Raw genomic sequence first — 25,594 nt, forward strand, 5'->3', positions numbered from 1 at the left:
AGGGGCTGAGGCACGACCCGGGGCAATCGAGACCCAAAGGGAAAGCGGGCCCAAGCCCCTGCCCCAGGCAAGCAGGCAGCCAGCGCCGGTCCCTGGCATGGACAGACCCCTGGGAAGCCGGAGTGCTGGCAGACACGAGCCTCAAAGCCAGCATCCCTTCAGAAAAAACGCCCGTGCCCCAAACCGGCTCTTCCACGCCACAGTCTGCATCGCAGGTGGGGTTCTGCCACTCTCCTGACTGCACAAACGAGAAAGGACAAGAGGCGTTTCAAACCCACGTTTTACTTATTTACCCCGAAGCAAGTCACGGGGTTTACACTACGGCAGCAGTTTAGAGGCAGAAGGGCAGCCTTCTTCACTTGGCCGTTGCTTCTCTCAGCCTTTGCTCCCTCTTCCCAAAAAACCACACAAATATAAATACAGGATATAAAGTTCTATGGGGGCAAGCAGTGGCAGTGCAGGACCTGCACGCCTAGTCCAGGTCGTTAGCCGTGTCTTCATCTGTGAGACTCTGTCCATTCACAGCCGGTAAATCATACTGGCCTTGGGATAAATCCTCAAAATCCTGACTCATGGTGGGAGAGATGATGTCAGGGCTGGTGTCGCAGGACTCCGTACTCTGCTCAGAGGTAGCGATGGTGGTTGTCGTGCTTTTCGGGACGGGGTCAAAGTCATCATCGTCTTCTAGGATGGGAGATTCATGGATGTCTGGAAGGGAAGATGCAAATGTTAAGTTTTCCTGTTGTGGCCACATGAGGCGAGGTGACACCGGTGCGACACCAGGTACAACACCAGGTACGACAGATGCCCCAGCACAACAATTTGCTAATTCTAAATTTTTTTCTGCTTGTGGCAGTAATCAATAAAAAAACCGATGCCATGTAAATTAGTGGTCATTAACTTCTTGCAACTACATTTAATATAATCAAGAAGCTTTTCAGGCTTTTAGCGCAGCAGTCACTCGCTGGTGCGTGCCTGGACGTCTTGTCGGCTTCTCCCAACTCCCAAGAGCCACCTCATGCGTTCTTAGGAAAAGGAGCTCTTAGCATGGGAAGAAAATCCACGTGTCGGAAGAAATCACTCACTGCTGAAAGCCTCCGGGTACTGCTTCGCCAGCTTCCCCTTCAGCGTCCTAGGGGAGGAGAGAGTGAGCTAAGACCACAAGGAAGCTGATAGATCCAGAGCTGAGCTGCTCGGCTGGCTCCCTCCACTCTCCAGCATTTACAGACAATGTAAATGAATCCCAGGGGGTTCCCTGGGCAGAAGGGCTCCCTCCCTGAACCCCCAAGCGCTCCTGTTACCCCCCCCCCTCAGCACATCAGGTGTTTTTCCGCACTCTGTAGCTGTCCTGAGCAGTGCCACATCCCTCCCACTGCCCTGAGGGAGTGCAGACCATCCCAGCTGGAGCAGACTCAAGGAATCCTAAAGCTCCAGCCGCTGTGGAAGATACACGTGCCCCCCAGCCCCACGCTTTCCCCTCACCGACTGTTTTTACTTCCAAGACAATGCCAAGCTCCTACTTGTGTCCCATGTTAATGCCCCCACAGCCAACCTAGACCTCGACCTGCCACCCTGCGCTCTCTGCGCCATCTCCCTCCCTGCCAGCAGCCATGTTCCCATCCCCATTGCCCACCGGATCCTCCGGAAGATGCTGTCCAGATCCTTCTTCATTTCCACCAACGTCTTGGTGTGGTGGAGGAAACGCTCGTTCATCTGCTGCATGCGGACACTGGAGAGGTTGTTGAAGTTGAGCAGCATCTCGTTGGTCTTCTCAAATCTATCCAGCCTGTGCAGGGGAAGCAGATGAAATTGGCAAAGATCCCGGGAGGCTCCCGGTGCCGGTACCGGGGTTCCTGCGGGACGGTTCCCCCAGGACTCACATGTTTTTCTGCGCCAGGATGATGGCATTGACGTCCTCGGCGTTGACCATGCCCAGCACCCTCCCGCAGAACACCTGCGAGGCCGTGGGCTCCATCGCGGCCTGCGGGACCGCGGGGGGCGTCTCAGCCGGGGGGGGGCGGGAGCCTGCCGCGCCCCCTGGACCAGTAACGGAGACACCCCCCCATATCTCACGTCCCCGGTAACGGGGCCCTCTCCGCCCTGCCACGCCGCTGAATACCGGAGCTACCCCCCCTCCCCGCCGCCGTGCTCGCTCCTGGGGCGGCCCCGCACGCACCCGCCACTGGTACCGGTGTCCCCCGGCCCCCCCTCCGCCCCCGGGCGGCGCCCTCCCGGTACCGGGGTCCCTCGGGTGGACGCGGGCCTATGCCCCGCCCGGTGACGCCCCGCACACCTGGGGGAGCCCGTCCCGCCACTTCACATGACGGGAGCGGGAGCGGCACCGGGGGCAGCACCAGCAGCCGCACCTCGCTTCCGGGTGCGGGGTCACGTCGAGCGTAACCCTGTGGCGTCAGCGCGCCCTTGCGTCACGGTGCTGAGCCGGAAGTAGTGGCGCTTGGCGGAGGGAGAGGGCCGGCGCCCCCCCGGGCGTCACGGTACCGCCCTAGTGCCGAGCCCCTAGTGCCGAACTCCCAGTGCCGAACCCCCAGCGCCCCCGCCCCCCAGGCCGTGACCCAGCGGCGGGCCCTTTAAGACAGCAACGAGTTCCGCCCACCGCTTCGCTGATGAGCGTCCTCACCACCCAATGGCGTCAGCGCGGTGGGCGGTGCGGAGCCAATAGGAGCGGCGGGGCGGGGCCGGCGGCCGCGGGTTCGCGGGCCAGGTGGGAGCGGCGGGGGGGCGCGCGGCGGCCGGTTCTGGAAGGGAGTGGGAGGGGGCTAGGCGTGTGACAGGGGGCGGGCGGGGGGAGGCACGTGGCGGCCCCTCTCGGTACCGGGCCGCCCCCCGCCCCTTCCCGCGGGGCCCGTGCCCTCCTCACCCCCCCGCCTCCCCTTCGCCTGCCGGGGGCTGCCTTGCCCCGGCCTCGCACCCCCGCGGGCCCGGGCCGGTGCCCGCTTCCCTCCCCGGTACGCGCAGCCCCGACCACCTCTCCCGCTGCAGGTTGCTCCGCCGCGATGGCCTCCAGCGGGGAGGAGCCCAGGAGCGGCTCCCCTTGCCGGGCAGGCACCGGCACCCAGCCGCCACCCACGGCCGACGGCGCCCAGCTGGACGCGGCCGAGGACTTCGAGGTCCTGGAGGAGGAGGAGGATGAGGATCTGAGCGAGCTGCCGCCGCTGGAGGCCGTGGGCCAGCCACCGGCCCCGCCGCGGGGGGACACCCACCCCCCGGGCACTGGGGAAGCGGCTGAGGACCCCCAGGAGTGGCTGGATGTTCTGGGTGAGAGCCTGGGGGAAGGGGGCGCTGGGCTTGCGGGGTCCCCCGGGCGCCCCCAGTGCTCCCCGGGCCACCCCGCTTCTCCCCGTGCCGCAAAGGCTGCCCGGGATCGGAGCAGGGCAGTGGGCACTGGGCTTTCGGCTCGGGCTAACGTGCCTCTGGCTTCTCCTTGCCCAGGCAGCGGCTTGCTCAAGAAGAAGACGCTGGTGCCGGGCCAGGGGGTGGACACGCGTCCCCACAAGGGCCAGGACGTGACTGTCCGCCTGAGGGCCGCGCTGGAGGATGGCACTGTGGTGGAGGAGAACCCTGCCCTCACCTTCACGCTGGGGGACTGCGATGTCTTGCAGGTCAGGGCTAAGGGAAAGCTTACCCGACTTTATCGCTGCCTTGTTTTCACCCTGCCAAGCAGGACCTGGCCTTGTCGGGCGCAGGGAGGGGTTGGGGTCGGTGACATCCCTGTTTGTGGGTCAGAAGTGGCCCCTCTGCCCTTGCTCATGCTCCCTCCCCACAGTGATGTTTCCTGCAGGCTTTGGACCTGTGTGTGCAGCTCCTGGAAATGGGGGAGACTGCTTTGATCGTGTCAGATGCAAAGTACTGCTATGGCGCTCAGGGCAGGTGAGTGGGGAAGGTGGGGGGTGGAGTGGGATGACACCAGACAGTGCTGCGAAAGCTGTCCCCTACTCTCCCAGTGACGGCCCAGCCAGCAAGCCACAGCTTCCATGGGCAGGGAGATCTGCTGTGCTTGCCACATGCAGGTGACAGCAGCGTGTTCTGCCTGGGGCGAACAATCTGCATCACCCCCTGTCCCGGGGAGCTTCCATAACTCTGATGTTTGGGCCACAGTGCTAAATCTACATGGCCCAGTGGCTGGTGGAACTGGCAGAAGTGACAACAGTGCCACGGCTTTGTGCCTTTCTCTGCACAGGAGCCCTGACATCCCTCCCAACGCAGCCCTCACCCTGGAGGTGGAGTTGCTGGCTGCTCGGGACACACCGGACCTGGAGCTGCTCAGCGGGAAGGAGAAGATAGAGCTGGCCAACCGTAAGCGGGAGCGTGGCAACTTCTTCTACCAGCAGGCAGATTATGTGCTGGCCATCAACTCCTATGACATCGCTCTCAAGATCATCAGCTCCAGCTCGAAAGGTACCTGTTCCCACCTAGCGAGGGCCGGCTGGGCTCTCTTCCCGCTGTAACCTGGCTCTGGGCTCTTTGCAGTTGATTTCAGCCCAGACGAGGAAGCTGAGCTGCTGGATGTGAAAGTGAAATGTCTCAACAACCTGGCAGCCTCTCAGCTTAAATTGGACCATTATGAAGCAGCCCTGAAATCCTGTAACCTCGTCCTGGAGCACCAGCCAGGGAACATCAAGGCGCTCTTCCGAAAGGGCAAGGTGAGGCTGGGTGTGCAGCAGGCGCTGCCATCCCTTCTCCATGGCACAGTCGAGGGCAGGACCAAGGGACAGACCTCAGCATTCTGCTTAACGCCTGTCTCACCTTCCAGGTCCTGGCTCAGCAGGGCGAGTATAGAGAGGCCATCCCCATCTTAAAGGCAGCGTTGAAGCTGGAGCCTTCAAACAAGGTACACTGCTACTGCGTGCTGCCGGTGATCCTGCTGAGCTGGGTGTCTGCAGGACGCTCTCTTCTTGTCCGTGTCCCTGCAAACCCTGTGGAAGGCTGAAGCTCTCCAGTAGCTGTTCCCAACTCCCCTCCATAAAGGGAGGCTGGAAATAGCCCCCAGGGCCTGGGCAGCCATGGGGTGACATGTCCCGTGGTGCAACATCTGAGTTTGGCTGGGCAGGTGGGCCCCTTATCTCTGTGTTGCGAGACTCCCTCTTTGCCCTTTGGTCCTTGCAGTGGCAGGACTCCCTACCAACCCATCTCCACTTCTGTGATCCTGTGCCTATGATCCTGGCTGCTACGGCTTCGCCGGGTGGCTCCACCGGCTCGTGCCATGGCTGCAGGAGGTGGAGCAGAGCCGAGTCCGCGCAGACTCGCTCAGCAGCCTGGAGCATGATTCACTGGGCGGCAGGAGCAGCCCAGACCTTGGGCCAGCGCCTGGGCCAGGGCGAGCTCTGGGTCAGGAATTTCCTGTCGGTTAATGATCAGCTGCAGGACTGGAGCCTCAGGAGAAATCAAAAGGCAGTGTCAGGGAACTGCCCCAGCAGGAGCAAGCCTGGGCGAGCTGGAGGAGCGGTAGGGAGGTGCTGCCCGCGCAAGGTCAGGGCAGGGGGCTTGGTTCTACAGGTGGGCTTTGGTTCTTGACCAGGTCTGTCATTTTACTCACTTCTTTTCTGGGAGTTTCACCAGACCATCGTGATTTGTGTCATGATCTGGTGCCTGAAGGTCATGGGTAGGATGGAGCACTGTGAAAGCAGGTGCTTGGTGATGCCACAGCACCCACAGAGCTCATGGTCTGAGAGCACCCACGGGGCAGGGTGAGCAGGATCTCAAACCCTTTGCTTCCCAGCAAGGTTACGGTGGGCAGCCGTGGTGAGTGAGCGGCACAAGTGATGCAGGCTGCCCTGGGAGCAGCTCCCCTTGTACATCTCCAGCACGTCACTGTCGGCAGGGTGGCTGCTCACCAGCCCATTCAGATGAAGCTTTTAATTGGAGAGCGGTGAAAAATCAAAATGCCCGGCAGTGACGTTACCAGTGAAACCACAAGTACAGCAAATTACTGGCCTCTCCGGCTGGCTGCCGGGACTCCTGGGGAAGTGGCGTTGCCACTCCAGACGGCAGCGTTAAACACGCGTCGGTGAGTCACGGGCTACGGCTACCGGTGGTGAAAACAGACTCGAGAAATGCTCAGCTCCACCTGCCTCAGATGAGGAAACCTGGTTCTCTGGGGCTGTTGGCATCTTTCAGCTGTTATACAGCATCAGCTGCTGGGCTCCCTTCTCCTGACCCCTTGGAAATGCACACGCTGGGAGCACGGGGGGGATGCCCAAGTTTGTCCTGCTCCACTGTGCCAGCCCTGCTGAGCTCGGGATGCCCATGGGCGCTTTGCTGCTTTGCACCCTCCAGATATCCAAACCCTCACATTGGAGGGAGTGTTGCAGAGCGTGGTGTGGCCTGGCAAAGCCCTCGCTGAAGCCCTTGGTGACATCTCTGGGCAAGCCGAGGTGTGCTGGAGCCGGTGTGGGTCCCCAGTGGCAGTGCTAGTGTTTCGGGGTGTCGGAGCCTCCCGGAGTGCGGTGTCCCCAGCAGAGGGCACAGCACGGCCGTGGTGCTGGACGGCTGCGTGCCACCACGACGTCCTTCCTGCCACCGTCAGCTGGGGGAATGGCTGGCAGTGCCATGCTCGGCTTGCTGGCGCTTCCTGCTGCTTTTTGGGAGCCTGTGAGCTCTGTGCAGGACGTGGAGCTTTCTCCTGCAGCACTCCCTCCAGCCCCAGCCATCCCTGTTGCTTGGCACGGCCGGGCAGGTGCCGACACGCTCCCGGGTGTTACTGCAAATGCCATTTCGGACCAGGCTGCGTTTAAGCTTGCTTTCCCAGCCTGCTTCCAGACAGAAAAGTGGGAGAACTAGGGCACATCTGTCCCCAAGGCAGACACTTTTCCATCTCGATTAAAGGATAAAATCTTCCCGATGTCTGGTATCAGCCCTGGTCTCTGCTCCCTGCTGCCAGGCGGGAAATGGCTTGGGTGGCTAAAAAGGGCAAAAGGGTATTCAGACCCACAGAGCACCCAGCCTGGGTGTCTGATGCCAGGCAGGTGCAGCCCCTCAGCACAGAGGAGTGGGGCAGCATCAGGCCATCAGCCCCCCGCCCCCCCTCGGCTGCTTCTAAGCTGTTCCACAAAGCTCCTATACGGCCCCCGGCCGATGGGACCTGCTGGTGGTGGCACTGTAGTCCCCGTCCCCTCCCCTGCACCACAGGGGTGCTAACTGCAGCACCATGCTTTCCTCCCCAGACCATCCATGCTGAGCTCTCCAAGCTGGTGAAGAAGCACGCGGACCAGAAGAACGTGGAGACAGAGATGTACAGGAAGATGCTCGGGAATCCCAGCGCTGCTGGCACCCCGGGGAAGTGCAAAGACAAGCTGCCCTGGGTAAGGGCTGGTGCTGACCTTCTGAGGGGGTGGCAGAGTGGGTGGGGGTCACCCCTGGCGTGGGGAGCACTGGGCTGGGCATGGGGGGTGTGTTAGTGTCCCTCAGGTCCCTAGGGGTCAACACAGTCCTGCTCCCAAGCCGGGGGGGACAATGACGTGACCCACGGCGTGGGCGGTGTCACGGCAGCAAGCCTGCTGGGAGCTGGGGGCCCATGCTCCATCAGCCTCGCCAGGAAAATGCTGATATCTGCGGCTGTGCTCCTGGCACCGTCTGCCGGCTCCCGGCGATGCCAGCTGGAGGGTCCGGACTTTGCTCCCAGCTGCTGCACTTGGGAGCCCGCTGGCTGTGCTGGTGGAAAGCACTGTCAGCTGGGCTGCCGGCGGCACACGCTGTCCCTGCGGACGTGCTGGCCACGCACTGGGCAGAGCCGACGCAGCATTTGCCTTTTTGGGCTGCGTTCTCTCAGATGTGTGTTGGGAACTCGGTGCTGCCTGCGGCACTGTGCCACGGCAGGCAGGGCTGCACGTCCCTGCTGCTGGTGGGGCTCGCAGCGTGTTGCACACATCCCATCACCTTGCTGCTTTCTCGTCCTTAGTCCATCCCCTGGAAGTGGCTCTTCGGTGCAACAGCCATTGCACTCGGTGGCGTGGCCTTGTCTGTGGTCATCGCGGCGAGGAACTAAGGATGGCGGCAGGGTGGCCCCATGGCACTGGACCTGTGCCAGGATGTGTCTCTCTTCTGCCAAGGGGCTTCCCTGGGGCTCCGCTGACCCCTTCCCGTGGACTTGCAGTTGCAGAAATGTTGATGCTTTCTCTGCTGGAGGTGCTGGATCCCCCTCCCAATGTCCCCCCGCATCCCTCCTGGCGCAGGCAGGGCACAGCTGTGGGGATGGAGCCGCAGGCAGAGCAGAGACCCCTGAGCACCCTCCCAGCAATCAGGGGCTCAGCCCCCAGCCCCAACTGTGTCAGGGGGAGCAGGAGCTCCTGCACACTGGTATGCTGTGGCTGTCCCTGGCCCGGTGAGCCCTGGCAGATGCCGTGATCTTGGCAAGACGGGCAGGGGGAGGCACGTGGAAGGAAGCCACGTGGGAATGAGTGGGTACAGTGGTTTCTGCGGCTAGGCCCAGCTGCGGGAAGTGGTGCGGATGTGCCCGGGGGCACGTGCAGTGAGACTCAGTGTGTCCTGGGGGGCTGCCAGCTGCTCAGCCCCCCTGCAGGCACCCACTCCCCTCCTCAGCACTTCCCTGGAGCGTGCAATGTCTAAAGGAATCCAAAGAAACCTGCGGCGGGAGGCATGTGGGAGGGGAGCACTGGAGACCTTCTCTCCAGGCTGTATCATGTAGGTCCAAGCTCTTGGGGCTCCCTCTTTGCCCTTCAGCTCTCTCCGGCCTGGGGCCACCCCCAGGGCCTGCCGTTGCCCCAGTCTCAGCTCTGCTCCTGGCGGGGGCGTGTAGCGCTCTCCTCCCATGACAAACTGACTGTGAACTTCCCAAATAAAGGACAATTCCTTCATGCCCCAGCGTCATTGCCATCGACTGCCAGGGGTGAGGGAGGCTATTCCTCGCGGCTTGTTGCCCCCTTCGGGGGCCGGCAGAGGTCGTTTAATTTGGGGGGGCAAGGTGGGAAGATTTTATGGACCCTGCACAGCTCTGTGGCAGCTGTGGCAAGAGGGAGCAACTTCCACAGCCAGGGATGCTCCGCAGCTGGGGTTGGTGGGCTCGAGAGGCCTTGTGCTCCCTGAGGTGCCCCAAGGCCCTGCCCGGGGTGGGAGGGAACCTGGGGCCTAGAGGGGGATTATGTCCAGGAGGAGGCCTGGGCCTACAGGTGCTGCTGGGGAGGGGCCCGGGCGCCTATGGGCCTGGCCTGGAGGGGAGGATGATCTGGGGCCCAGCCTGGGGGATGTGCATGACCTGGGTCCTGGGGCCCAACCTTGTGGGGGGGGGGAACCTGGGATCTGTGGGCCTAGTTTGGGGAGGGGACCTTGGGGCCTATGGGCCCAGCTTGGGGGAGCAAACACCTGAGGCCTAAGGCCCAGCCTACGGGGGAATTGCTCAGGGGAAGGCCTACGGGCGCTGTCCTAGGAGGACCCTGCAGGCCCTGCCCGAGGCTGGGGGGATGGCCGTGCCCCCCAGGCCGTGCCCGGGGGATGCCGGCCCACCGCCCCCTCTCTGAGGTCCTCCAGCGCTGAAGGGCTGCACCAGACCACCCTCCCCGCCATGCCCCGCGGCCCTCATTTGCATATCCCGCCTTCTCTTCCCATCTCCCAATCCCACGCGGAGGCCGGAGGGGCCCGGCCAATGGGAGCGCCCGCTGCCCACCTCCTCGCCCCAGCAACAGGCGCCCCAGGTGGGCGGGGCTGGCGGAGCGGCGGCAGGGCGACTCATGAATAATACATAAGGGGGCGTGGCGGTAGCGGGAGGCCCCGGCGGCCCAGGCGCGGAGGGGGAGACGGTCCCAAGATGGCGGCGCTGCAGCCGGAGCGCGGGTACGGGCTGTCCTGTGGCCGCCTCGGCCGCGGCACCCGCGTCTCCGTCTTCCACGTCAAGCTCACGGAGAGCGCCCTGCGCGCCTTCGAGAGCTACCAGGCCTGTAAGGTAGGGGCGGCGGGCACGGCCCCGCGGCGGGCGGGTGGCCGCCACGAGGCCCTGGCCGGAGCCCCGCGGGCGGCACCGGCGGGGTTGGCACTGGTGTCTTTTTTTTGAGGGGGGGGCCGTCTTCTCACGAGATGGGGTGGGAGAGGGTGTCCTGTCCTGCCGCTGCGGGGTGTGTGACGGGGGGGGGGGCGGACCCCGGTAGATGACTTGGGGGGGGCGGGGGAGTCGTTCGGTGTGAGGCCCTCACCGGTGAGGGCCTGAGGAGGTGGGGGGGGACTCCCGCTTCCCCGCGAGTGACCGGGGAAACCGGGGGGGTGGGGGGGCGGCCCTACTGTCCGGCGCCTGAGGGAGGCAGGAGGGGCCTCGCTGTGTCCCCCCCAGTAACGCCCCGGGGACATCCAGTACCCCCCCAGTGCTGGTTGAGGGGCTCTAGTGCGGCCCCGCCAGTATGTGATTGGGGGGGGGTGGGAATCGTGATCACCGGTGAAGTACCTGGGGGGGGGGGGGGGGGGGGGGGGGACTGGGAGATGTCTGTGTACCCCCCAGTAACTGCTGGGGCGACCACGGTGTGTCCCCCCCTCCGCGGTGGGTGACTGTGGGGGCCCGGGAGCCGAGGTCTTGGTGCCACCCCCCGGTAGATGGCGGGGGGGTGGGGGGTTCTCGGTGGCCCTCCCGGTAGGTGAGTGGAAGCTGTCGTCAGTCCCCGGTAAGTGGCAAGGGAGGGGGGCGAGGGACGTCGATGCCCACCCCCGCCCCGGTGAGCGTGTGAGAGGGTGCGCACCCCCCCACCCCCCCACCCCCCGGTGAGCGTGGGTTTCTGTGGCCCGGGGGGCCGTGGCCCTAGGGGGGGCGGGGTGGGTCCATCCCCGGTGCTGGCATCCTGAATTGGGGGTGTGTGGGGATGCCCCTTTCTTACTGCCACCTCCTCGGGGCACCCGGTTGTGTGCCCCCCACCCCCGGCCCAGTGCTCCGCTCCCCCCGGAGGGGCAGGCTCAGGCTGGGGCTCTATTTTGAAATTTCCAGATTGTCTTTTCTGAGACATTTCCTTGAAATGCATCCAGAGAGCTTATTAGTCATGTAAATAAAGAATAATGGCAATACTCGGCATCTGTCGCTAGGATGGACCAGAGAGGGATTAAAAGCTGTCCTTTTTATTGTAATTTTATGGTGTTTTTTTTTTTTTCCTTTCCACTTCTGATCCTGTGAAGAGCGTATCTGTCTCCTCACCTTGCCAGGGAGCAGGGGGAAGCTGGGAACCTAACCTATTTGTCATTAGGAGCGTCTTGCCTGCCAGCTTCTGTAGGATAAACCATATGTTGTCACAACACTATTTTTAATTTAGGGTGTTGGTTACATCACATCACTGAATTGGGCAATGTCTGTATGAGGCCGAAGGTAATTACTGTACCAGGATTTATCAACTTATATTTTAATGAGTGTTTATCAGCATTATGAGAAGTCAGTAGCAATAAGTGACAGACTGAGGTACTAGCTTTTTTTCTCTGAAAAAGAAAGCAAACAATGAGAAGAAATGTTTTCCTATGTATTAGGAAAGCCTTTTCTTTTGGGAGAGGGAGAGTAGGAAGACTACAGGCAGCTGTGTTAAATATTTTGGGAAGCTATTCTGAGTCCATGTCACACATGAATAGTGGTGTTTATTTTCTAAATGAAGTCTGGTTTCTAGATTGTTTGGTGGCCAATGGCCACTAATGAACTTTGCTTCCTTCACCACCACCCAAAAGAGAAATAGTCAAAGGCTACTGGTGATTAAATGGGCAGGAAAGGATAAGGGCAGAAGAGCTCGCTTGTTTGTCTAGTGAATAACGCAACAATTAGTGGGCTATTAAACACATATGCTCATTCTGCATTTGTTCTATAAACAGTTTCTCCAGTTTGTTGGATGTCTCTGCTTCCCCTGAAACGCTTGGCTCTGGCAATGCCAAGAAGCGACTTTATAACACACCTTCGGTGTGTGTGTTTGTCCAGTCTAGGCTCAGATTTAATTTTGGTCTGCAGTAGGTAAATGGAAAAAATTTGCTAAGGCTTCTCCTGCTCGGTTTGGTTTTAAATGTAGTATAACTGACGGCAACGTTGTGTAATATGTAGAATGGCCTGGAATCCAATACTGTTGTTTGTGTTACCTGAAGTCCAACATGTGTGCAGTCTGACCTGTTTCATGCACCAGGATAGCACGTCAGTGCAATTTCTGCGACAAGGCTCTGTCTCTTTGCCAGAACAGGCAGGGTAATGTCTTCAGTTGCTTGCTTGAGTTTGTTCTTGGTCTAATAATAATATATTGGGATTACATAATCCAAAAATGATCACCCAGCCGGGCGAGCTGCCATTTGTTTTTAGTGTCCCTTGTGCCAGAGCAGTTGCATTCTTGGTGTGGAGCTGTACCATGTGTGGATCAGGCAGCAGGCCTATGGACAAACAGATATTTGTCGTCTTGAGTCTCTCCCGCTTGGGTGTCTACTAAATCGCCTGTGTCCTGGTGAAGAAGGTGGTCGTGGGTCTGTATATTGATGCCCAGCTCTTGTGTTTCAGCAAGCTGTTCCTGTATCCTGCACAGAACGTGGAGCTGCTGCTGAAGAGGTCCAGATCACAGGGCTTTTGGCTCCTTGCGGCCTTTAAAAGTATTTCTCCAGTAGCAGGGGGTTATGCTTACCTGAAAGAAACAGGAGTCTTAAAAATAACACTAGCTTCCTAGGGGACATCTTTAAGATGTCGCCCGTCTGCTCCTTGTGAAACTTGCTGCCCCTGAAACTGCTTCCATACAGTTGTGAAACTTGAATGCTGACTGCTGAGCTCCGCAGCTGAAGGCTGAGCGGTGGAAAATGTGTCCCAAGTCAGTTTGTCCGCTGATGAAATGGAGCTGATCTGGTGTGTGAGCCTAAAACAACTTTTGGTTCTCTGCGCTCCCTTGGGTCTGTGCACAGGCTCTGTTTAGGCCTTCCCAGCCCCCCCCCCCCCCCCCCCCCCAAAAGACAGAGCATGACTTTTCACCATCTCTACTGGTCTGCCTCCAGCTTTCTTGCTGCTCATGTCCAGGTGCAAGGGAACTCCTCGTGCCCCTGCCCTGTTTTCCTCTCTTGGTCCTATCACGGACCCTGTCCTCTGCACTTGACAAGGTTGTATGTCTCCATCTGTGGCATTCATCTTTTGCTTTTCACGCTGGGTTTTTTAGCAACATCGTGGGGGTTTCTGGATAAGAAGAAGCCTTAATGCACAACTTAAAGTGCAGCCGGTGTCGGAGCGTCTGGTGTGGCCGCCTGGAGGGATTTGGTGGGTTCCAGGTCCAGCAGCAGGTCCAGGTTGCAGCCACGGGCGGTGAAGCCGTTGATGGAGGAGCTGAAGGGAAGGATGGAGCAACCTGGGGAGGGGGGGGAAGGGAGGGGTTGGGTGAGGGAGGGCGCTGGGGGAGGGGGAGGAGGGAAGAGGAGAAAGAAAAAAGAGGAGGAGGAAGGAAGGGGAGGAGGAAAGACAATAAAGGAGGAGAGAAGCAGGTGGAAGAAAAAGAGGTAGAAGAAAAAAAGAGGAGGAAGGGGAGGAGGAAAGAAGATAAGCCACCCGTTGATTCGCTGGTGAACTTTGACAGATGCACAAATATTTATTGGGGGCTAAGCTGTGATAACCAAAGCGCATTGCCCCTGTGCTCTACTAGCTGAACTGAATTTTGGAACTGTGGTCTGATAGACGGGGCTTCCCAAGTCATCTCTGTGCCTTCTATGCTCTTCTTAAACTGGCAGTGACAGAAGTTATTTCTCAAAGGTTAGGCTTAAACCGACCCCTCATAGTCACTGCTTATTGACAGAACTTTTTCAGACTTTGCTTTTGGAGCAGGTTGTTACAGATGCCTTCATCTTGCTGTGTTTAAAGCATGAAATACAAAATGAAGCCTCCTGCTGTCATTACAGGGTCTTTAGGGTAATGCGTATTCATGCTGACTTGGGAAATGAAAGCTGCTTGCAGGTGTCAGGAGAAGAACAATCCGGCTTTCAAATCAAAATTCATTGAATTATCTTAAAGCTTTTTGCATCACTTCTCCTTTCCTGTAACCTGTTTTTTCCTGTCCTATTAATTCACTGATGCTGTAGTCCGTCAAAATTGAAGCTATTACGACATCAGGAACATGAGTCGGTGACATGACTAAATGAATCAGAGGAGGCTGGCTGGAAAGGAAGCTCATTGTACACGTACATCTCCTCCCAATCAGCAAAAATGGGACAGGATATGCAGAACATACTGAACTGCTAAACTCCTGCTAAATGTTCTTAATGTTGACCTGAATGTGGCACCTCCCATTTGAAGGAGGGGGACAAAGAGACATTTAACATTGTGCTTGAGGAATGTTTTGGCCTGTGGCAGTTTCCTTTCAATTATTTAGGGTAGCTTTTTCTCTCAACCATATACCATTTGGATCTTCTCAAATTATAGATTCATCTCTATAGTTTTCAAATTGCATGGGAAAGAATTGTCTGTAATTTACATCTAAAGTGACGTACAGTTGCTATGGGATTCGGTGGCAAATTATAAACCCATTATGCCTTTTTTTTTTGTACTGGTGGTAGCAGACTAAAGAAGTAGGTCTAATTGGTGATGTGCCAAGGGAGAACAGAAAGTTTGTGACAGTGTCTTTGTGACCGATAATGCTTTTTAAAATTTTTTTTCCAAATGTGATCTGTTTTTTATCAGCAAATCATACGACACCATTAATTGGAGAAGTTGGAGTTTGGGCATTAACAACTTTACTTTCTAGCAATACTGGGGGAAGCAAGCTGGAAGATTAACCCCTTAGATTATTTTTATGAGGCGAGGCTGTGGTGGTGGTGTGGGTTTGTGTTGTGTTTTTTTTAAAGATAGGCAAGTGGAGTGTTTTGGCACCCCTATCAATGGCTCTAGCAGCTGGATCCTGGTGATTGTATTCATACCCAGCAAGACTAAACCTTGGTCCGTTTCAGCATATTCTATAGTTGGTTTCTTATTCCACTTAAACAGCAGCAAAGGGAGAAAGGAGAGCCATTATAATTTTTTTTTTTTTTTACTTTTCTCTGAAGCATATCTGATCAAACACTGTGCAAGTGAGTCTCTTGGAGCAGTCAATCTCCAAGTGATAGCTGGCCGGCGTGTGCTGCAGCAAATCCTGCCTTGAGTGGCTCCTGTGCTCACCCTGAGCCAGTGACTGGCAGAGCATGGATTCTGTGGGTGATCCTCCAGCATCAGGGTTTTTTTCTGAACCAGTCTGAAGTGCTCTGTCCTGTTTAGTTAGTTTTTGTCATAGTGCTGCTTGGCAGAAGGTTGGTGACTGTTGAAATAGTTCACTTGCATAGTGCCGACTCTGTTGGGATAGCAGAAGAGCCTTTATCACTGGCGAGGGAGGGCAAGTTTTGTTTGAAAAAAGCATTTGAGGTCTTGTTAGTAAATGAACATGTTATCTCCTAAACAATTTGCGTGTTTCATAGTCATTCAATTTAAACTCTGTTCTGCCTGTAACTTGTAAGCATAAACTTGTGAAGCGTCTCCAAAATCCCTGGTGTTTGTGCATGTTGAAAAATGGGAAGGGACAGACTGCATGCGTCACTCTCGTACTCATTTGTGCCAGCTAATCCATGGGAGAAGAATACATTTTGGCTGACTTAGTGGTTTTGCTGCTAATGCACAAGGGAATGCATTTGAATGGATGGAGTGGCTGCACGGGTTTAGGTAGACTTTGAAGAGATACTGTATGTCTGGGATCCTGTACTGGATACCCTAGTTTGTGAACACGGTTGTGTAATGTGCTGGCTTTATTTGGGTTTTGGGGAATGAGAGGAGAAGTTGAAGGGGGAAACGTGGTCATCAGCTCAGCATCATAATGTCAGGAAGGCTGATATCAAGTTACCTCTGAATAATTAAGGTTAATGCTGTTTCTGGAGGAACCATTATCTGGAGTAAACCTAATGCTAATGAAAAATAAAAAAAGCTTGATAACTTGAACTATGCTAATATTTTACACAGGGTGGATACAGAGGAGACATCACCAAAACTAGGCTTCTACATTCAACGTGCCTTAGCTTGACCTAGATGCATTATCCAGGAAAGGAGCTTGGATTTGCTGATAGGAAGAGTTTTCTATGGTAGCTCATGTGTTGCTTAGAAACATCCCATGTACATAAGGCAACTTTTACACACCATGGTAACCTAGTATTGCCTTTTGACTGGCGATGTTTTTGTTAAGGTTTGGTTGTTTTTTTTTTTTCTCCCCCCAAAGAACTTAATATATTTAAAGAGCATGATAAACCCCTCAGGGGTTGGTTTGCAGAGTGGTGGTGTGTATCACTGCTGCATTGGCAGAGCAGACTTCCAAAATCCAATCCTTTTTGCATTGCTCCAGTAAAAAGGCAGTCTAGAAAAAACACTGCTCTGTGCACTTGGTCTCTCCTTTCTTTACATTGGACTAGTGCCTTTCTTAATTTAAAGAAACCAGCATTTGTTTAACTCAAAAAGAGGTCACTGCTTGTGTGCCGGACTTGACTTAGCTGCCCACCTCCACCTACCTTGTCTTCCCTGATCTGGTACGGTCTGATTGGAGTTAACCCTATGATTTCCCTCTGTGCAACAGAACTTTTCTTTTGATACATGGGAGAGAGTACTTTAGCCCAGGGCGTTCAGGGAAAACCAAGATGCTTTACTCTTTTACAGAGTCTCTTAAGGGCAGCTGCCACCAGTTACTTGTTTCTTCTTATGTGTGCAGAACCCGCAACCATCTAGGGAGGCTCTGGGCACCGTCCTGGGGCATACTGCTCTGCAGGAAAGCAGGGCATAGCAGGGAGAAGGCTGGAGCCAGCATCTTGAAGGATGATCTGTGCATAGCACTGCGAGCAAAGGCTTGAGTTATGCTGCCGGCTTTGGTCCCGCTCCAGACCACGCCATTGAGTTTAATGGTAGATGCAGGCATTCTGTGCCTGCATGTGATGGGGTTTAGCAAGTGCTGTGAAACTTCCTAAAAAGCAACTAGTTGCCTGAACCTTTGTAGTATTTAGATTTCATCAGTACAAACATCCTCTTGACTACGTGGCTCGAATATTTTCAGGCCCATGTAGTTCAGCTGATGGGTCTCGCTTTGGTAAGTGCAGCCATCTGACACCCATGGTAGTTTTGTTCATACAGGATTGGTGCTCTGAGGATAGTTTAAGCCAATTGTCATTATTTAGCAAAAGCAGATGTGTTACTTAAAAGCCTAGCAAAAAGCCCAGCAGGATGGAAGGAATGCTAGCTCAGTCCATATCAGTGTGCCCAAAGGATCCATATTTTCTACAACTGAGGTGGAAGATGCTAATTTAATCTTTCTATATTCTTACCCGCTGAGGGCCTGTTCTGTGATGGGCTGCAATCAATACATTATGTGCCAGTTGTGGTTATTTGAATCATATTTCCACATTTCAGTGTCTAGACTTTATGTTTGTGTGAGTTTTGCTGTACCTTTCCAGCTCCGGCGCTGATTTCAGTTGGTTTTGGCTCCTGGTTTCTATGAGGAAATCAAATGGGCTGTGTTTCTGTCTTTCCCAGTCCCCAAAAAAGAAGGGAACAAGCGACTTGGCAGAACTTGGTTTTTTAAGCTCCTTTGCCACCATTTTTCTCTCTTCTGAGAGAATCTGTGTGTGGATAAGCCGGGTTCTGCCATTTGGTGACGAGCAGATGAAAGTAAAGACAAACCACTGGATGGCTGGAGATAAATCTCTCCCTGGTTCTTAAACTGAGAAAAATCTGCTGTGGAAAAAGGTATGATCTTGGCATAGGCAATCAAGGCTAGAAAAAGCCGATATGCACACGTTTTTAGAAATAAACCCCCCACGGTAATCAACAAAATAAGAGCATTTATTGAGCGCGAAGCAGCCTTTTAATTGACTGCAGCTACTGTGCCTCATTTTTAGCCAGCAGCTTTCTTGCATCCGCAGATATTCAGGAGTGTGGATGTCAGTGAACAGGAGGATTGGTCTGTGTTGGGTAAGTTTGAGAGTTTTTCTCTGATGCTCGGAGAAGTTGGTAATGACATGGACCTAGATTACCTTAACCTTCCTGTGACCAGAAGGTAGGACAGGCTTCAGTCACACTAACGGTAACTGCCAGAGGAAGTAGGGACTTGTGCAGAAAATGGTGTGTAAACCTGAGCTGAGGCTGCGTTAATTCGATTCTGAAAACTAAGCTCCTGGTATAAAGTGTATTATGGATAAATTGGTGAAAGGAAATAATGTTCCCAACTCATAATTAATTTGTAAAGCTTGCTGCCATGAAATTTAAAAGGCTTAAGTGCATCTGAATAGCAAGAAAAATTGGTCGTGTGGTATGCAAAGAATAAAAGCTGTGGCTACAACTCCTCTATGCATCTCTGCGTGTCAGCTCTTCGGCTCCCACTTTTCCCCTGGTGTTTGAGGGGTTCTAGCTTGTTGCCAAAACCATAGCTTTATCTCTTCCAGGGAGCTGAGCTCTGTGCAGATGTCAGTGTAAATTCTTCCATTCCTTTCAGATCCAGGATTCGGTGGATGCTTTTCAGAGTCCGGGATGGGCGGAGTAGCAAGGAAGCAAATTTTTCCACCCAGCTTGAGCTTGGGCAAGCGGAAATTGTGCCTTGGAAGCCATATAAGGCAAGTCAGTCTGCTCTTGCTGGGCTCACCTTTCTACCAGGAGCCTGGAGAAGGGAGCAGCCCTTGCTCACAGGGAGAGCATAAGGTCTGCTGGTCCTTTGAAGTTGTTCCGTGTGCGTCTGACACTTGCTGGAGGTGTGGTGTGGCAGGCCTGATTAGGTCGTAGCAACCCATTAACTCCCTGACTTGTGGGGCTTTAGCACGCTGTCCCAAAACGAAGGCGTAAACTCATGATTCAGAATGAAACTGCTGTAAAATGACTGGAGCTGGGAAGAGGTTGAGGCAGGTCAGAGAGGGGAGCAGCCTTCTGTCACAGGGTTTCTTCATTTCCTTCAGCAGCGTCTGATGTGGGTGCTGTTGACAACAGACAGGGCTGAGCAGGACTTTGCTCTGAACTGATAGTTCCTGCGTTGTTAAAATAGGTTTTTGAAAACACTGATGGCACCTGTTCATGCTTCAAGGGTTGTTCAGCCATCAGAGCTGGTGAAGCCCCAATCGTGACCTCTGCTGTTGCTTCTCAGAGTTAAGAACAACTTCTGCTCCCATAAATAGTCTCTTAAGAAGTGCGTAGGAGCTTTGCTGACCAATTTCTCCTGAAAAGCGCTCAGTGACACCTGCACTGTGACCTTGTTCACTGTTTCCCTGCGTGCTTGCCAGAGCAGGTGTGTTTTGGTGGGAGTGTGGTGGTCCTGTCCACAAGCTCTTGCTTCCTTCTTTCCCAGTAGATAGTCAATAATAGAAAGAACCTTTAGTTATTTGTGTACCTACATGCTCTTCATGGTCAGGTAAGGAGGCTGTTGATACTTCTCCTGTGTGTTTTTCCTGCTGTCAGATCTGAAGTGCATCCTGCATTAGTGGGGTCCACCCACATTCGCTGATGCCATCGAAGAGGTGAGGGTGGCTACCATGCAGCTTCCAAAAGCTCCTGGGCTCTGTGCGCTTCAGAGGTGGTCTGACTGGTGTAATGGATGGCTACCAATCCTCTTTTATTCCAGAAAGAGTGTGATTTTTTTTTTTTTCTAAAAGAGAACGATGCAGCTGAGCAAGTGTATTGCAATAAACCAGTTCTCCCAGCCTGGAGTCTAGGAGCAAACCTGTGCTGATGGAGAGTCCTGAAACACACAGCTTTGCTAAGGCAGCGGCTTTTTGTTTGATCTTTAGAAATGTGGAAATAGGAAGGGGGAGGTGGTAATGGATAAAGGATAAAGTAAAACATACTTAACCTTTACAAATGTAAATGAAATATCTTAGACTTTAAATATGTGCTTTAGTTGACATGAACATAGTGGTGATTAAAACCAATTGCAAATATTTTTCTGGAAGCGTGATTCTGAAATCTTATGGGTTAAGGACTGTGTTCTTCATGCATTAAAATGGTACAGTAGTGATCACTGCACTAAAATCTAGAACACTTTCTTTTTGGGTTTCTTAACATGAAGGGGTGGGGGGAAAGATTTATTACCTAGAAGGTTTGATACTGGAGTGTCAGGCATGTTTCCATGACCTTCCTACTCTGCCGTCATTTGCACTGGAAACATATCTAATGTAGGTGCTGCCTGCATCTTGTCACAAGTTTTAATGCTCTTGTACAATTAAGGCCTTTTAACTCAATATAAAGGCCTTTTACTTGTCGTTAAGACTAAATTTATGGATGCTGACAGCAGGAAGAAACACACTTTTAATCTAACCTCAGATGGGCTCAGTTAAGAAAGCAAAACGTTTCAGCTAACTAGAAATTGCACAGATTGTTATATTTAGACCAAAAATTCTGGTCAGACAATTAAGTGCTGGCTCAGTGGCCATACCACTTCTTTTGCATGTATGAATTAGATTAACTGCCTCGACTCACTCTGTCAGGCAAGAGAGATTCTCTATCTTAAGGTATGAAATCTCTCGGGGATTTTGGGCTTGGACCCAGGGAGTCTTTTTGCAGCTCTGTGGTCAATCTCTATTTAGTCAGCAGCGGTGGTATGTTTTTACTCTTCTTATCTGAAAAATTTTCATGTTCATTTTTGGAATTTGTTGTAATCTGAACTTTCACAGGTGTCCTTGCGGGGAGTGAAGAAACATCTGACACTTTTTTTTTGGAGGTAGGTTTTTGCCAGTTTAGAAGAGTATGTTCTTTCTTTTGCTGTTTGTCGCTTTATTTTTGGAGCAGGTTTGTTACCAACCAGCCTGGCAGTGCAAATAAAGACATAGCTGAAACAGTGCACGTTCTGTGCTTCTCACTGAAGGAAAGGCAGTACCTCGTTTAACTCGGTAGTGGCTTCTTCAGGCAGTTGCTTTTGCTTTTCTATCGGAGAAAGCAAGCACCCCTGGAAGATGGTGTTTCCAAGGAGGCGGTTAGCAGTGCTGCGTTAGTGGTGGGTACGTAACATGATGAGGTTATAACATGGTAGAAAATCTGGTGGGGTTGTCTTGCATAATACTTTCAGCTGGATTTTTTTTTTTGTGGGCAGCTTCCCTCAGTGATAGAAAAAACCTGGCATTTGCGTTTATCACTTAACACCCCCATGCAGATGGTGAGACGGTATGAAATTTCAGTGACATCCCTGTTGAATACTGAGTTTCTGTTGGGTTGTGTACCCAGAGTACTGGTCAGTGTTGAAGCACCTCTGTGTGCCTGAAGGCCAAAAGAAGCAGTGTCTGAGCATCTTGCTTTAGCTTTTGAGGTTGTTCTGGCTCATGCGGCGTTGGTGGTCGGATTTCTTTTGGATTCCTTTAGGATCCAGGCTCTGTTGACTTTGGTTTGTCGTAGAGTCTTCCAGCAGGGCTGGCTGTGACTCCCTGAGGAACATCTGAAGATTGTCTTAAGCAGAACTTTGTCAGGCTAGTAATTATGCTTCCCTTTAAGTGTCAATAGGATGTAGTTGGGCACAAGGAGAAAACTGGTCCAGGCTTGTTTTCCTACGCTCAGCAGTGTGTATGTTAGGTGAGATGTGTTCTGGGATGGTTGAACGAGTTCGTCAATCTGATCTCTAAATTGCCTTTACTACTTTTCTTGCAAGAGAAAAATATAGAAAGCTGTGTGGAAGATAAGGATCATACTGATGTTTCAGCAGCTCGTTTAAGCCATCCTATGAGCACATAGGCAAATGAATCAGCCCTGGTGTCTTAATACATCCTAAAATACATTAGGCTTTCGTAAGCAAATTCGGTGGGTTAGAACTGCTGTATTTTCATTAAAAGATTGCAGTGGAGAAAACGCTTTAAAATTCAGCCTTAGGGTTGTGTTGTTCATTAACTGATAGTCACTCCTGTTTACCTTGTGTGATAAGTACAATGTTAAGAATGGCTAACAGTGCTGATGCCGTCACAGCTGCCCTTCAGAGAGAATTGTGCTTTTTTTTTTTTTTATGGCTTGCTTTACTGACAGGTGGGTTTTCTTGAACTAAAAGAAATGCAAACAGCCAGAATGTACCTCTCCTAATCATGGAAAACTGCTTTTTTTTTTTTTTTCTTTTCTGTTCTTAGCAGCTTGGTAATACTGGTCTTGGTACAAAGGTCGTTTAAAAATCTGACATGTCAGGCCAGCAGCATACTGCTTCTTAATGAGGCTTAAAGCCAGCATGTAGCTGCCTGGTGGAAATAAATTTGGCTCTGGAGCAGCAGAACAGGGGAGATGTGAATGGCTCACTGTGGGGGGGGTGGGGGGTGGAAATCACTTGACAGCCCCCCTGTATCTCTAGGTAGCCCTCAGCACCCAAGCACTTGCAGTTTGCTCCCATTATGGGGTTTTAATTTTTCTCTTGTTATGCAAATGAGCACAGGTGTCTGACAGCACATTTGCCTTCTCCGAAGAAGAGCAGCTAAAATATCTTCCAGAATATGCACATGCTGTTTTAAAATTATTTCTTCCTGTGTTTCAGAATTTGAGATTATCTCCCCCTAGCCTTGGCTTCTCGCTGCTCCATAGCCACCATTCAGCAAGACGGCGAGGAGGTCCTGCAGTGTCTTGCTACTTCATCGCCGTCTTGCTTAAACCCTCCTGCTCAGGATGTCACTTGACATTGAACTAAAGCTCTTGAACCTTAAGTTCCTTGTTCTCTGTGGAGCTTCGTCAGTAGTTTGAATGTCTGAGGGCTTTGCTCTAATCCTGTTCCCCAGCACTTCAAGCTCCAGTACTGGAATTTCAGCACCTTCAGCCTCGCCTCAGTCTTTTTGGCTCTTGGACTGCTCTCCAGTTAAAACTAGGTCAGAAACAACTGTCAGCTTCTGATATTTCACTGTTCCTGTTTTATAAGTTGTAACCCAGTGTTGCTGTGTTTAATCGCTTGCTTTGATTTTAACATATTAAATGTCTCTTCTTGCTCTGTGTGAGCAGCCTGATGTAGAGCTGGTAAAACTGCTTAAAGTAACATCTTTGCTACAGAAGCAATGTTACCTTGATTGGGTCTGAAAAGGTGAATTATCTGTGTGTTACATGTAGTGCCTAAGATGCCAAACTGACAGATTTTTTTTTGTCCCCCACAAGCTCGATCTAACTGCACATTTGCTGGCAGTTTGTGTACAGCCAGTTTTCTAGCTGTAATTAACCAGCTTCTCTTTCTGTCTGAGTGGCTTTTTAACCTGATGGGTGAAAGAAAAACTGTTTAAAAAAATAATAGAAACCTACAGATCGGCGAGGAACACAATAAAGCAGGTATGTTGGAAGTAATTTAAAATATTTATTTTTAACTGAGTACTAGCTAACTGTACCTATTCAGCATTTTTATGACTACTATTGGAATGGTGCTTGAAGTCTGAGCTGGACTCCCTCAGTATTCAGTGAAATCCACCTGGTGTAATTTGAGAGTATCCTTACTCTTTTCTTTCAGACAGACTTTGAGCTAGCTAGCAATATTGGAATACTTGGGCATTTTTGCATAAATTGTATTTAAATGAATTCTTACTTTTCAGTATAGCTTAAAGGTTGTGGTTTTAAAATTCTGCCTGAGCTGTCATCTCACAAAGTTTTCCAGATCAGCAAGTTGTTTTATTAAACTGTTCTTAATATGCTCAATTTTTTTTTTTGTGTATCTTCTGCTGCTCTGTGAACCTCTCCTAGGATCTAAGGGTCTCTGGGCTGGAAACCCTTGGTTTTGGAGGTACCAGTGCAATCCTGCTCTTGCAACGAGAGCTGAATGGTCTCCAGTAAATGCCACATGAAGTGGCGGTGTCTCCGTATGCCACCTGGGAAATGTTAGCTGTTTCACAGATGGAGGAGTTTCAACCCAGAGGTGAAGCACTTTATGTAAGGTCACAGAAGGAAAGCTTCTGACAGAGGGCAAACGGAATGAGTCTTGACTCTAAATCTGATTCTGTAGTTACTTTACATCACTTCCAGAGCATGGCCTTCAGCCTTGGATGGAAGAGCTTGTGTGTTTTAATCAGTTATGGAAACTTTATGATGGGAATGAGGGGGAGTTGTTTTAGATGTGCTGTCATGACATGTATTCTGTATTAATTTGGGAAACATTTTCTTCTGATGGTTGAGGGTTTTTTACAGTGCAAAAGCTAAACCCAAAATATTTGTAGTACATGTACTCAATACAGCTGGTTATGGAAAAGCTTTCTTTTAACTATTTAACTACTCCCAGCTCTTAAGTGTGAGGGTGACTTTCATCCATGTCTTGTGTCTGGCCAGTGCAGTGGAGATGTATGTGCTTTATAGTCATTAAAGGTAGAGACCAGTCAGATAGAGAATTGTCTGTAAGCAGCTTTTGTAGGGTAGCAGTTCAGAAAAAACCCATTAACTTGGGCTAAGACTGATGATTTTTGTGACTGTTTTGGAAGATGCTTGGCTGGAAGACCCTTGTGTTATATTTAGACGGCAATAGGAGAAGTAAAGGCGAGTTGTTTCAGTTACCTGGGCAGTGGTACAGGCCCTCTCAGGCTTCAGTTGCTGACCCAGTAGGGTCAGATAGCGGTTCAGGAAAGGAATTTGGCAAAATTAAGTGCGGAGTTTAAAAGAAGAGGAGCATTTAAACAGAATGTAGCTGGCCAGAAGAGTAGGTGAATATTGACGGTGGCTGTTCTGCTGCTGAGAGCACAAATGACAAAGTCTCATCCCACAGAACCGGGTCCCCCATTGGCCCTCTCTCCGCGATGTGGGTGTCTGGATGTGTCTGTGCTGGATGGCCGGCTTGCTGCCACTGCCAGCCAACTTCTGCTTCCCGTTCCCCAGCAAGGGGAAACAGATCTTGGTCTTGCCTTTATTTAATAGCTAAATTCTAAATCTTTTCAGTGAAGTTTATAAAAATCTTTACTTTTCAGTTGTATCCGCTTTTCAAATTTGAACCCATTGAAGGTGGGAAGGGTCAGGAATAGAAATGCTGGGTAGCTGCTGTGATCCTTTTTGGGCATTCAGTCCAAAAATGCCTCTAGCTCCACATTTCAAGGACCTGATTTCATTGTCAGAACAGACTGAAAGCAATATTGCTTCAGAAAGCCTAATCGGTGAAAAGTATTATTTCTAAGCTAGACAGTAGCGAGCCAAGTGATTTCCACGATTGAAATAGTTTTCCTTAGTGTTTTCACAAGCTTTTTGGTTTTGTTTGAGAGGTGGCCACATCTCCAACATCTAGTAAACAGTAAACCTCCCTCTTTCAGAGGAAGCACAGAAGCCTTCATTCGAGGTATCTTGTACTAGAGGAATGGCTTTTAAAATATTAATCTGAGAAAATCTAAAACTCCTTAATGATTCTTGGCTCATAAAAGTGTTTAAGTAAAGCCTTTAGGGAAAACCAGAACCGCTGTTCACCTTTAGCAGAGTTGGGAATTTTGGATGATTCAGTTTCCTTCTGCCAGTATTTTTTTTTTTCTTAGTCCTTTCCCAATTTAACAAGATCATCTGATAGCTACAATAAAATTCTGCTGCAAAAACAAGCAGTGTTACATGCAAGAGATGATTACCCAGGGAATTTTGAGCATGGATGTCTTAATGGGATTCTTGCCAGACTATGGTCTCTCTAAATTGTCTTGTAATGCAAATGTGTACAGATGCTGAAGCCATACTGCTGCACTTTTCTTAAGAGAATATTTAATAATCAGTACACTTATTAGTGTTTCCAATACA

General features: G+C 52.1%; 3 protein-coding genes across 5 annotated transcripts in view; 2 read left to right on the plus strand and 1 right to left on the minus strand.

The window, feature by feature from the left end:
• Window positions 1-262: 262 nt before the first annotated feature.
• Window positions 263-2,387, minus strand: KXD1 (KxDL motif containing 1). 3 transcript variants are annotated; one of them, XM_037385407.1, is made up of 5 exons: window positions 2,294-2,387; window positions 1,881-1,981; window positions 1,634-1,786; window positions 1,086-1,132; window positions 263-708 (listed from the first exon to the last, which is right to left on the minus strand). In XM_037385407.1, exons 2-5 carry the CDS (start codon window positions 1,973-1,975, stop codon window positions 473-475), a joined length of 531 nt encoding a protein of 176 aa, XP_037241304.1. In that variant the 5' UTR covers window positions 1,976-1,981; window positions 2,294-2,387; the 3' UTR covers window positions 263-472. The 3 variants fall into 3 exon arrangements, with proteins under 3 accessions (XP_037241304.1, XP_037241306.1, XP_037241305.1); XM_037385409.1 differs by having other exon boundaries at window positions 2,239-2,367; XM_037385408.1 differs by lacking the exon at window positions 2,294-2,387 and having other exon boundaries at window positions 1,881-2,104.
• Window positions 2,388-2,519: 132 nt separating this feature from the next.
• On the plus strand, window positions 2,520-8,833 carry FKBP8 (FKBP prolyl isomerase 8). Its single transcript, XM_037385406.1, has 9 exons — window positions 2,520-2,722; window positions 3,001-3,276; window positions 3,451-3,620; window positions 3,800-3,888; window positions 4,199-4,416; window positions 4,489-4,661; window positions 4,772-4,849; window positions 7,182-7,319; window positions 7,916-8,833. Exons 2-9 carry the CDS (start codon window positions 3,015-3,017, stop codon window positions 8,000-8,002), a joined length of 1,215 nt encoding a protein of 404 aa, XP_037241303.1. The 5' UTR covers window positions 2,520-2,722; window positions 3,001-3,014; the 3' UTR covers window positions 8,003-8,833.
• A 904-nt stretch (window positions 8,834-9,737) lies between these two features.
• ELL (elongation factor for RNA polymerase II) overlaps window positions 9,738-25,594 on the plus strand; it is a 53,979-nt gene continuing 38,122 nt past the window's right edge. Inside the window, exon 1 of the mRNA XM_037383642.1 lies at window positions 9,738-9,913. Coding sequence (XP_037239539.1) covers window positions 9,779-9,913 — 135 coding nt within the window. The 5' untranslated portion in view covers window positions 9,738-9,778. The remainder of the gene's footprint in view (window positions 9,914-25,594) is intronic.

The sequence above is a fragment of the Falco rusticolus genome, chromosome 4, assembly GCF_015220075.1.
Source record: "Falco rusticolus isolate bFalRus1 chromosome 4, bFalRus1.pri, whole genome shotgun sequence".
NCBI classification, from domain to species: Eukaryota; Metazoa; Chordata; class Aves; order Falconiformes; family Falconidae; genus Falco; species Falco rusticolus.